This window comes from Trachemys scripta, chromosome 5, assembly GCF_013100865.1.
Source record: "Trachemys scripta elegans isolate TJP31775 chromosome 5, CAS_Tse_1.0, whole genome shotgun sequence".
NCBI lineage: Eukaryota > Metazoa > Chordata > Testudines > Emydidae > Trachemys > Trachemys scripta.
The window spans coordinates 114,819,555-114,832,421 of NC_048302.1; the positions used below are offsets into that span (position 1 = coordinate 114,819,555).

General features: G+C 42.8%; 1 protein-coding gene across 6 annotated transcripts in view; it reads left to right on the top strand.

Moving 5' to 3' along the window:
* Positions 1 to 12,867, top strand: part of EVC (EvC ciliary complex subunit 1) — an 86,369-nt gene that overhangs the window by 46,445 nt on the left and 27,057 nt on the right. For 5 of the 6 annotated variants that reach the window (XR_004645873.1, XM_034771844.1, XM_034771845.1 and 2 more), the window contains one exon: positions 1,479 to 1,577. The exons of the other annotated variant lie outside the window; for it this stretch is intronic. Coding sequence is in view for 4 of the 5 variants with exons in the window: in XM_034771844.1 (XP_034627735.1) it covers positions 1,479 to 1,577 (99 nt within the window). In the remaining variant the exon portion in view is untranslated. The remainder of the gene's footprint in view (positions 1 to 1,478; positions 1,578 to 12,867) is intronic. 6 annotated transcript variants of the gene reach the window in all.

The following is a 12,867-nucleotide window of genomic DNA, read 5'->3' on the forward strand; positions in this document are numbered from 1 at the left end:
CCCTTGCCCTGGCTGCTGCCTTCCATGCTCCAACTATGGTTACATAGTTGATGTGGTCTCAGAAATCCTTAGAGGTTGGCTGCTCCTAATTAAGTGAGTGAAAGAGCTCCCTCTCCCGCCTCTAGACTGGCCAACAAGTGACATATGATTGAAATATGTGCTGCCCTGGGTTTTGTTTTATGTTGCACCATGATTTGCAGATCATAAAAGGTATTTAAGTATAAAACCTAGTCCCTAGTTTTCAGGAGGTTCTTGCTGAGTGAATGAAATAAACCAGCTTTGCTATGTGGCTGGGGGAGCGGGCAGGAGGAAGAGGGCTATTGCAGATTGTGAAGATAGTTCATTTGATTCACACAGTGAGAACATCCTTAAACCCAGGTATTTCACATCTTGGCCATTTGGACCCCAAAATTTAATTACTGCAGCCCACACACACACACCCTGCATTGCTGCCGCCCCCCCCCCCCCCCCCAGTCACTGCTGGCTGGGCCCTCCTTACCTTGCTACTGCATGCCTCTGCTCTCTGTAGGACCAGGGACTCTCAGCTGCACCTTCTGCTCCAGCTTTGGGCCCCTTCATCTTTTGTCGCCCCCGCACTCCCCAGGGATCAGAGAAAGGGGGACCTGCCCAGTGGGCAGCAGGGAGGGATAAGAAAGCGGAGCTGACACCATGTTTGCAAGAGGGACACAGAGGGAGATCAGAAAGTGCAGCAGCTCATAGCCAGCTCTGCTTCCTCATCTGCTCTTGTGAAAATGATATTGGCTCCACTCTCCACTCCCTCCACACCTACCCCCATCTGAAGTCTCCTATTGGCTCTTGGGCAGCTCCCCACTTCTCTGGCCTCTCTCTGCTCCCTGGAGGGAAGAGGACTGGAGAAGGGATCAGGACCCCAGGGCTGCTGGCTGATGGTGCCTGTCCTCCAGAACACTGTCTGTCAATCCAGTGCAGAGAGACCCAGAGCTGGAAGGGAAACCTGCCCCAAAAGAGGCATGTATCATATAATTCAGTCCAATTAAGAGATCTGTCTCCCATTGACTTCAGTAGGTTCAGGATTGGGCCATAGCTTGTACAGCAAAGTGCTTTATCTGTATGCAGGCAAACAATGTAAGATACTAATTATCATTAACCCTTTTCCTGCACTGTGAATATTATTCCATATAAAAATTGTTAAAATAATGTTATGGTTGGGACTTAGGAGATGCACAAATTAAGGTTGCCTGTGTGATCTTCATAATGCCCCTTTGTGAGTACATAGCCAGTATTATTTCAGTCATATCTGTGACTTCTCCTACCACTCAGCTAGGACAGTATGCGGTTTTTCCCTACTAGCTTTTACAGTACTTAGATCCCTGATGCTGCCAAAAAAGCACCCTTGATTTATTTGTCAGTCAGTAGCTTTCATGCTGACAATGGTTTCAGCTATTTAAAAGATATATTTTTACAAGGTTTCTTTCCTATTTTATTTCTATTAATCTTAGGCCTGCCATGAAATGTTAGAGAAGCAGAGACAGACACTGTATGATCTGGAAGAAGAGGATGACTGCCAAAGCACTGAGGCCGTTGCAGAGCTCCATCAGGTGATCTATTGATTTGTGCTAGTGGCTGCGAAAAGTCTGAAAATCTCCAGTCCAGTTACAAAACAGGACTAGACCTCAGGCATAGAAACTTCAGAGATTTATCATTCATTTGATATTCTGCAGCTTTTGAGAGGCTGGGTTAGTGCACTAACAGGCTTGGGATTTAGTCTTTTACTTTGGGAGACCTGGATGTCACAAATGGAAATGAATTTGGTCTCCTCCTATTCTGTGATAGATGTGGGGTTCCTAGCACTCTACATGAAGAACATTCACGACTTATTCTCTGACCACAAGTCAGCTCTTGGTAATATAAGGGACAACTTTCCTTTGTAGACTTGCGGAATTTTCCCTCTCTAAGTGACAACACACCTTTATGCTTCCACTAGAAAAGTTTGCCTACACAATCTCCCTGCAATCACACCAGCAAAGAAGGCTTACAGCAGGAAGGCACTGGTGCCAGATATAAGGCAGGAAAGGGAAAATGCATCTCATGTCCTAATACTTTTCCCAGACAAGGTGCTAGGGTGACCCCAGTCATGAAGGAAAAGCAAGAGAGACAAGGAAAGTATATAAGGCTTCTTGATTTACTTATAGAGCTCTAGGTAGTGAGTTAATTTATTGACAGTGTTGGTTCACTGACACTTTTAAATGAGGATTTTAATTTGTAATATTTAATATTGGTCTTGCTAATTGGAAATTGTTGCTACTGATGAAGTTTTCATGCTTTGTTATCTTGTTGTTATGTGTGTAAGATTAATGCTATCTAATTGTAGCAAAAGCAATGACCTTTGATTGAGCTGAAAGTGATTAGTTGTAGTCTAACAGGCTCTGTTTTGATTAATTGTGACCAGTCTGGTGTGTCATGGATCTCTCTAGTCCATATCACACCTGGTTGCATGGGCATCTTAGTACATGCTAATTATAGGATTGTGCATTTGTTCCACTTTATAAGAGTTTTCATTGCCCTGTGCATTTTTTATCTATCAAGTTTTGATAAGTTTGAAAAAACTGACTAGTGGCGTTTTACTTAGTAGAGTATGAACACGTGCTGGAGCAGGTTTGTGTAATGGTTCTAGGAAAAGTATATTTGAGGAACAAACTACTTATTCAGAAAAGGGAAAAAACTGGTTTGGAGGGTTGTGTTTGTGACTCTGAGTAGATGCTTTCTTCAGGTAATTTTTTAATTTAAGAAGAGCAAGTCAACATGTCTGTTAGTATTACATGTGATACGTATGCTTTGTAAAACAGTCATTAACCTTCATCATTTCATTTGATGTCCTTAGCGTCAAAGATATTTCCCCCGAACACAATGCTTATGGAAGTTGTATTCCATTATTGGAAACTCTGCTTCACTGACGTTTTAAGACCAGCTTAAAATCCTGTTTGGCTAAGTTTTGTTTTCCATTAAAAATATTTGGGTGAATTAAATGTTTCTAATATTGACAGGCTGACAGAAAGCTGTGTGTAAGCTTCTTCTCACTCAGCCATAACCTGCTACGGCACGCAAGCTGATTTGCAGTGGCACTCACACTGCCCAGGTCCTGGCCACCGGTACGGGGGGCTCTGCATTTTAATTTAATTTTAAATGAAGCTTCTTAAACATTTTAAAAACCTTATTTACTTTACATACAACAATAGTTTAGTTATAGAAAGAGACCTTCTAAAAACGTTAAAATGTATTACTGGCACACGAAACCTTAAATTAGAGTGAATAAATGAAGACTCGGCACACCACTTCTGAAAGGTTGCCGACCCCTGTTCTATACTGTACCTGCTATTCCACTCCTGGGCCTGTCCTGAGTAGAGACTGCCAGTCATGTAAAACTAAAGAAAGTTCTTCAGTGGTTAACAAATCGACTGATATCTACCAGGAATTTACATTCAGGAAACTAAACTCACATCTATTTTTACAATAAGCAGTCTTTTATCCTTGTCCATCAAATGTGATCAGCTAATGCATCAATATCAAGTAATGGTCCCGCTCTCTCTCCTAGGCATAGCTGCTATTGATTGTATTAAAGGATGACATCAGGAAGTATACTACATAAGATGCATAGGCTGTGAATGAAAAGAAATTTACTGTACTCTCCAAATGCTTTAAGAACAGGCTTGATCCTCTGCTGGTGTAAACCAATGTAGCTCCACTGAAGTCAAACAGAGCTACCCTGATTTCCACCAGCTTGAGTGTACAAGGAGTAGTAGTTATTAAAAATGTCTATTACCTGGGGCATGAAACAAAGGCAAAGGAGAATCCCAGGGAAGAAATTATGTCTCAGAGAATCACAGTCTCTTCCCTGTTTCCTCTCCTCTCCCTCTTCTGCACTCCTTGCTCCAGGGGAAGAGGATTGTATACAGTTCCTGTACCTTGGAATCCCAGATGTTTGGCCAGCACTTTAGAAAGCCAGAATCAAGGCTCCACCTGCCCACGCTCCACTGTCTTGCAGATGTCATGCACAGCCCACTCTCCACCCATCATGCCTGGAAGTGAGGTACAGCAAGGCTGCCTAGAGGAATGAGGGAGCTTATTCTCCTGTGTGGCTGTGCTATAGCCAGGCACAATCAGGCCCTTCATTTCCATTTTGCCATTGCATGATATCTGCACACTCCTTTACAATGCTAAGACAAAGATGGCATGCATCACCAAGGCATGAACAAGTGAGAGGCTCAATTCAAGAGGTGAGGAAACAGTCAAATAATGAGTTTGTTCAATTAAAATTTCACATTTTCCTAAATGCAAATGTACGTTACAAAGGAGGGTAAAATAGTAAAAAATAGCTTTTCATTAACTAGATTGGTGCAAACAAGTCCTCTTTGTCATGTGATTTTTAGAATATCACTGGAAAATTAAGCCCAGCTACATTCATGAAAGGTTAACAAGTGTAACCCACTGGTTACTCTGTTACATGTCCTCTTCTGTGCCTCATTCACTGAGGATGTGCGTCTGTTACAACTCTCACATCTTCTGTGGATCGGGCACAGAATGGGACATAACGCAAAGTGACTAGTGTACTACATTGCTCAGTCCAGAAGTAGTATTTAATCTTGTCCTGACCATTTGAGGCTCACAGCAGTGTGAATCCCAGACAAGACACCACTAATGCTGACTGCCATCTTGGCTCACACCACAGATTGAACCAGGGACCCTCAGAGTTAGAGGACTGAATCTCAGCAGCCCAGCCATATTCAGGGAAGGTGAAAAATGGCAGTAGAATCTTGCCTTTCGTCACGTAAAGCCTGGCAAAGTCTGCAATATTGAACAGGGTGGTTGTGTTTCGTCTCTTTTTAAATTGTTTGAGAGTGAATTAAGGTATCATTCACCACAGACAGCAATACAAAACTTCCCCTCGGTGCCCTGCCTGGAGGTGCCTCAACCTGGACCACTAGAGGGATGAGAGGAGTCCAGTGTGCGTAATCAGACCTTTCAGTCTATGGCTGCTAATTAGAAACCCTTACGTTACTTTTAACAGTCCTCCTGGAATTCAGAGCCCGCTTGGACGGTAGACAGCAGTCCTGTAGGAAATGGACAGATGATAGAAATTGCCATATTGGATCAAACTCATGGGTCCATCTACAGCAGTGTCCCATCCCTGACAGTGGCCAGCAGCAGACACTTCAGAGGAAGGTGCAAGAAATCCTGCAGTCATATAGACTCATGTGGTTTCCTGAGGGATAATTTCAGCTGGTAAAAATTCAATGACTTTTGACCCAGGCAGTTTTTAAACTAGTGACCTAATGGCACAAAGGCCTATGTTCCACTGTTAATTATCTGAACCATCCAATCCTTCATTTAAATAGTACATTAAAAAAATTTATACTATAGACTGTGTTAAGCCTGAAGGAATCCTCAGGTGAAGAGGCAGAAGGCTAGCGATATGGAGCTATCACATTGATTTTTTTTTTAAGAAGCTGCCAGTTCTGCCCCTTCATATCAGCTCACTGACTTCTGCATTTTAAGAGTCACTGAAATTCTGTTCAGTAGTGATGTGGTTTGCAAATTATTTGCCAGTCAAGCCCTAATCCCTTACAACAAATTGGAGAAAGGATTTGGCGTTTAACGTGTATAGACAAGCTAAACATGGTAGTTAATATGGAGCCCATCTGCCTGATTCTCCTGTCACTTACAGTTTTGTACCAATGCAACTATTAAGTTCAACAGTTACTCCTGATTTCATAGGTGCTGGAACTAGGAGTGCTGCTGGTGCTGCCACACTCCCTGGCTTGAAGTAGTTTCCATCATATACAGAATTTACCATTTGGTTTAGTGGCTCTCAGCTCCCCACTTGTTCCAGCACCCCTGCCTGATTTACCTTGGTATACGTGAATGGAGAACCTGTCCCATAGATTCAAGATCATGCAGAATGGCAGGATAATCTCTATGTGGGTATTGGTGTTAAAGTGTTGTGAAAGGGGAGTGTGAGTTTGACTGAATGAACTCCCTGGTGACTAGATGAGAGAATGTCAAATCATTGTACACACCACTTACTATTTCTCATAGTTTCTGTTATCTTGTCCTCCCACACCTTCCTCCACCTGTTTGTTTCATTCATCTTTTCACCTTGTCAAGACTGTAAGCGTTTCAGGGCAGGAACAGTCTCTTCATTACTAAGTGGTATAGCCCTTAGCACAGTGGCCCAGAAGGTACTATTGTAATACAATAAACAAACAGTAGTCTGGATCGGAATAAATACAGGTAAATGTCAATATTTTGGAAGTTTAATGAGTATGTGTTGGTGTGCATGGTAGGGAAGAAGAATTGAGTAGGTGTATATATACATATATGTCAATGAAAGTGATTTATCCTAGGGAAGCTGCTTGTGGTGTGATGTGAAGTAAATGAATCAATATGAGCAGTTTGTACTTGGAGAATGGTATGCAGGATTTTTATATGTAGTGGCTGTGACCCAAGGACCTCTTGATGCCTACTGGCAGAGGGCATAAGGGGTGCATAAGGGTTATAAGAATCCCCTGGGTCTAATATCTGTATAACTAGTTCACCAAAGAATGTCATGTAAGGTTTCTAATGAAAGCCTGTGTCACAATGGTCATCATAATCGTTGTGAGATGTATGTATGGAAAATTAGTATATACACACAACTCTCCACTCAAGATTGTGTTCTCTGGGACTGACAGTTAAGACAGGTCACCAAAATGTAATCCACATATTTCTGTCAGGCAGGTGACCACCCTGGCTGGTCATGTGCAAAATTTAGTATTTTATGGTTCACAGTAGACATTAGGAGTGGCAAGAAAAACAAAGACAACAGGAGTTAGCCTGTTTAGGTATAAGGCAATGAACTTTTGAAACTATATCTGGGGTACAGATGAGCCCTCAGGAACTCCTTCAGTCTCAGGACAAGTTGCCAGCAGGCTTGATTTTATGAGAAGGGATTTCAGCCAAACTGGTTGGAAACACTGGGGAGAAGGACATGGGATAAGCTATCTTGTAGTACAGTGGTTTTCTATCTTTTTTCATTTGTGAACCCCTAAACATTTTCAAATGGAGGTGCAGACCCCTTTGGAAATCTTAGACATAGTCTGCTGACCCCCAGGGGTCCGCAGACCACAGGTTGACAAAACACTCTTGCAGGAGATAGGGGAATGCCTTGAGTACATTTAGGCTCTAGGCATCATGTTAAGGTTTTGTTTTATATGCAGCTATTTGTTTCCAATATTCTTACTCTGAGGCCAAGTCTGCATTCAAAAGCGAAGTCGACCCAGGAAAAATCTATACCCCTGAGCAATGTAGTTAAGCCGACCTAACCTCCAATGTAGACAGCGTTTGGTCAACAGAAGAATTCTCCTGTCAACCTAGCTGCTGCGTTTTGGGGAAGTGGATTAACTACATCGATGGGAGAACTCCTCCTGTTTCTGTAGGATGCGTCTACACTGAAGCACTATAATGGCACAGGCGTAGCACTGCAGCTGTACCTCTGTAACATTCAAGTGTAGACAGGCCCCTCCATCACTTGAATCTGTTTTTTGATAATAAACTTATTCTTCTTTTCACTACATATAAAGTGCTGTGTGTTAAGTAAACTTGTGATCCTCTGTTGAATTTTATAATCTAATCCGTATTATTCCTTTGGGAATAGTGGCACTAAGAGTTCTGTGAGTGGGATAGAGGCTGAGCACTCCAGAGGGAAGCTAGGCAGACTTCGGGGTCGGGGTGTGAGCCTGCCACTGACCGGGCACACACACAGCGATGCCTGCAGAGGCCTAGAAGGTAACGCTTGTGTTGCCAGAGGCTGATGGCTTCAGGAAGCTGATCCACAGCATGTACAGATAAGACCTCCTCACAGCAAGGGCCGGTGGTGTCGAGGTACCTCACAACCCTGGCTATGCCAGGAAAGCCTGACAGTAGTGGACTTCAAACAGTGGGGATTAGATAAATTGACTGTGATAGTGGAGAGAGAAGAACTGTTACAATCTTTGTAAATAATTTGTGAAAAAGTTAATTAACATTGAGTCATGCAGGTATTTTGTGCCCTTTGTACACATTTTAATTTATCCAGTCTACAAGAATAGACTGGAGAAGTAGAATAAAAATTAACTGAAATTTTTAGATTAAAGAAAAGGTGTCAGAGAAATCCTGATCAGTTAGAGGAGCATAATGTATTGAAGGTTTGTGTAACGTATGAATTGCAGGGGTTTTTATTGTGTCATTTTCTGTTGTCAGGCAGTAAAAGTGGCTTCCAGTTATCTCCTGTCCTGCCCTCTTGTGGACTCTGAAAAAAAGAAAATGAGGTGTTTTTTGCAGTTCTGCTTGAATTTTTGTGGTTCAGATGTTACCTAATCTGTAATCTTATCCTCCTCCTCTTCTGTGTGCTATGCTGTAGAAATATGAGAGGAGGCTGGTGGCTAACAATTTATTATGAGGAAAACAGAAGTTCATTTGAGGACAACCAAAAAAAGTAACTAGCAGCTGAGAGTTACAAAGTCTTTTGTAAGGGACTCATTTTTAAAGTATATTTCATCAAGTTTAGGATGGAGGCTATGGAAGCTCACACTTCAATGTTGTCTCTAGTTCTTCTCCTTCTAACAGGACTTCAAGAAAATACTATCCTACCTCTCATTTGATAGGAAGTAAAAGATGAATAGGAATGTAGGTTAAAACATTGTAACTAATGGATAATATTAACAGATAAGGCAATAAACATTTTTGAGTGATTAAGAAGTAGTATGAAGCTAGCGTTAAGTGTAATTTTTTTTCAGCTACAAAGGGCAAACTTTTTCTGTTTCAAAATATGAAATTCAGGACATAGCATATTGTGATCCTGTTCTACGTTCTTAGTCCCAGATCTTCAAAGGTATTTTAGGCTCCTAACTTCCATTGATTTCAGTAGAAGTTAGGAGCCTAAAGACCTCCGTGGATCTGGGTCCTAAAGCCTTATTTTTCCTTCATATTCTCTGTGCAACTCTATTAACTAAAATATAAGGGTTGCATTTTCTAAACTGGACTGTAATTTTGGGTGCCCACTTGAGCTAGATGTCCAAAGTGCTGAGCACTTACAGCTCCCATTTACTTCAGGTAGATCTACAGATATTCAACACCCATAAAAACCAGACTGGGCAAGGGTCTCCCAAGTGCTCATCAAAACAAGAGCCTTTTGGGTGGTGGAAAGCCCTTCCCCAAGCCGGGGAAGATAGAGAAGAAACTCTGCAAGGAGACCTGCAGGGTCTCCCCAACCCTCATCCCCGTGTGGGTGTTTTCATGGGAGGAGATGTTCTGGACCAAGTATACTCATGTCCAGTAATATAACTTCACCGGTAATTGCAGATTGAAAGTTATTCATTTTAGTAACATTGCAGGTGCTACCACAGTCATTTTAGATCATTTTACATTTTTAAATTATTGTATTGATTGTTAGCAATGGGCCAAAACCAGAAGTGGGGGAAGGAAAATGCTACCAGAACTGTTATAACTGTTTCTTGTATCCATGACCACCGATTCTGTGTTCCTTATTTTCTGAGTGCCCAACTTGAGACCACCTGGGCCCAACTGGTTAAAGTGCTGAGCTGTGTTCTGAACATATGAAGTGCTATAAAAATGGTAATTATTTTGAAAAACCAGCTCCAAGGCAGCAGACACTTTGGCCTTAATCTTTATGCCTATGTGCCTTAGTTTCCCATCTCTAAAATGGAGATAATACCACCTTCTCTCACTGGGTTGTGATGATAAACTCCTTAAGCAGAAAGCCATGAGATCTTCAGTGACAGCAAGCGATCAAGACCTCTGCGTTCTATTTCATGCAGGAGATTTCCTTACAAGAAGCAATGCGAGACCAGCACCATACTAGGGCAATAATTCTGGGGTGCCACCTACAGAAAGCCCAGTACCCCTAAGTGGTGTGGTAATGGTAACTGGAAGTCTTTCATTAAAATATCAACCTGGTCTGACTCTGCTTGAGAGCTAGTGGAGCTGCAATAGAAACAGGTGTGGCTGCAGACAACTCTAGATAGTTTTTAAACCATATTAATCCATAGGAAAGAACTAAAAATGGTAACAGGGTGGGGAGGGTTAACTGCTGTTGAAAAGCTGGGGGGGGAACCCTGATATTTACTGAGGGAAAAGATGGGTTAGAAGAGATATAACTGACATTGTTAAAATGTTAAAGGGGTTTGTGAGATCAAACATGGAATCTTTTTGAGCTGATGCTAAATCCCAGGATTTGGAGACCTGAATTTTAGAATAAAGAAACAGCAGCAGAGGAGAGAATTTAAACATGCCATTTTGCATAGAGATTAAGCTAAAACCGATTCACAAACTAGATAAGTAATTAGAAAGGTGCAAACCCTGCCTCCATCTGCAAAGGTGAGAAGGGAGTTTGTGGAACTGCACAAGTTTGGGGTGGAGAGGCAAGTTTAGGGGCACTGCAACCAGGGCCGGCTCTGACTTTTTGGCTGCCTCAAGCAAAAAAAACGGGGCAGCCAGAATGGCAAAGCAAAAAAAGAAAAAAAAAAACCTGCAGCGGCTAGCGGGTGGGAGGTGGTGGGCGCGGGCAGGAGAGAGAGAGAAGGGGGGCAGCCAGGGCTACAGTGGGGCACTACCACGCGGCCCCTCCCGCCACGCAGTGCCGCGTGCCAGGAGGGCTCCGCTCCGGTCGGCGGGGAGGGAACGATGCGGACTTCCCTGCCAGGCTTGCTGCAGGGTGCTCCCGTCCTCCATGCCGCCGCCCCCTACAGGGCGACCGGAGCAGAACAAAAAAAACCGGCCGTGCCGCCCTATGATTGGGCGGAATGCCGCCTGCTGCCCCAAGCACCAGCTTGCTCGGCTGGTGCCTGGAGCCAGCCCTGACTGCAACATGGAGCCACTTAAATGGATGGCTTTCTGTGCACTGATATATATGGACAGGCCAGAAAATCCACCTCTGTTTGGATCCTCCCTGTCTTTGCCCTCGTTCCTGGGCAAGCCGGAGCTTGCTAGGTCTGCAGAGACTACTTTAGCCATTAGACTGGACAAGGAGTCGCCGAGCAACTCAGAATCCCTCCACCCCATTCTGTGCCGCAGGAGCATTCTCCTTCATTGTTCCCCAGTACCCAGTCTAGTTACTTGGCCTGGGCAAGGGTCTCCCAAGTGCTCATCAAAACAAGAGCCTTTTGGGTGGTGGAAAGCCCTTCCCCAAGCCGGGGAAGATAGAGAAGAAACTCTGCAAGGAGACCTGCAGGGTCTCCCCAACCCTCATCCCCGTGTGGGTGTTTTCATGGGAGGAGATGTTCTGGACCAAGTATACTCATGTCCAGTAATATAACTTCACCGGTAATTGCAGATTGAAAGTTATTCATTTTAGTAACATTGCAGGTGCTACCACAGTCATTTTAGATCATTTTACATTTTTAAATTATTGTATTGATTGTTAGCAATGGGCCAAAACCAGAAGTGGGGGAAGGAAAANCAGCCGTGTTAGTCTGTATCCGCAAAAAGAAGAACAGGAGTACTTGTGGCACCTTAGAGACTAACAAATTTATTAGAGCATAAGCTTTCGTGGACTACAGCCCACTTCTTCGGGGCTGTAGTCCACGAAAGCTTATGCTCTAATAAATTTGTTAGTCTCTAAGGTGCCACAAGTACTCCTGTTCTTCTTCTCACTGGGTTGTGATGATAAACTCACTTTTTGAAATGTATAGAGGATATGGTGTTGAGTGCCATAAAAGAGCCCATGAGAAAATTAATAATTCTGCATTTAGTGCACAATTTGGACAGAATGCAGTAGATAAGGCATGGAACCACACATTGAATGTTATGGTTCAAAAGAAATATGGGGGATGACTGCATGTTTGGCAATAGGATATGGAGTCCGTTATATCTAGATGTACGGTTCAGATGCAGGATGGTGACCTCTGATGGCTGTTTGGCAAGATTATATATTACATAGAATGAACTGGTACTCAGTTCAGTTCATAGAAGTCCACATCATAAAAACCTGTATCTGGCACTAGTCAGAATTTACCACCCACCCAGTCGTCTCACTGGGGCCAAGGATCAAATGGGTACAGAGACTGAATTCCCTTCTCAGTCATAGGGTAGTTCCTTGGGTTGGCGCACGTAGGCAGCCTAATAGAAGTTTACCCTACATTTGCCCACAGCTTATTTGTCTGTGAATCTAATATACATTTTAGGTATTTTCACCATGACATATAGGTGTATGCAGAATCAGCTAGAGTTCAGAGGCTAAGAATTGTAAAAATTAAAGAGACACAAAGCCAGATCCCCATTTATCAACAATTAGAAGAAGGAACAAATAATAAAAATAAAATCTGACACAATCCATACCTCCAACCTGGGGTCCATTACTAGCCATTTGCTGTAGTACTGCTAGCTTGTCCTTCATCAGTGTCTGAGCCAAACTGCCGTCTTGCTGCTAATCTCTTCTTTTATATCCTGGAGGAGGTTCCCAGCCTGCCCTGCTTTTAAAGGGATAGCACCCTTTCCACACACAGTATGGTACTTATTCTTTGCATCTTTCACAAGCACAACATTCAGTAATAGCCAGATCCTGGTTATCCTAATGTCACTTGGCAAAACTACCATTGATCAGTGTCTCCACTTGGTCCTGAATTACTTAGATTTTATTTTTAAATATTCAGTGATTTCAGTGGTATTATGCATATTTTAATGTTAAACACATGCATAAATCTTTGTGGAATCAAGGCTACTGATCAGACTTAAGACACCGAAAATATTACAGTTCATGGACCTAATCATGCAAACACATACGTACATATAACTTTTTACTATGTATTTGTATTACGGTAGTGCTAAGAGGCCCTATTGGGGTCCCATTGTACTAAG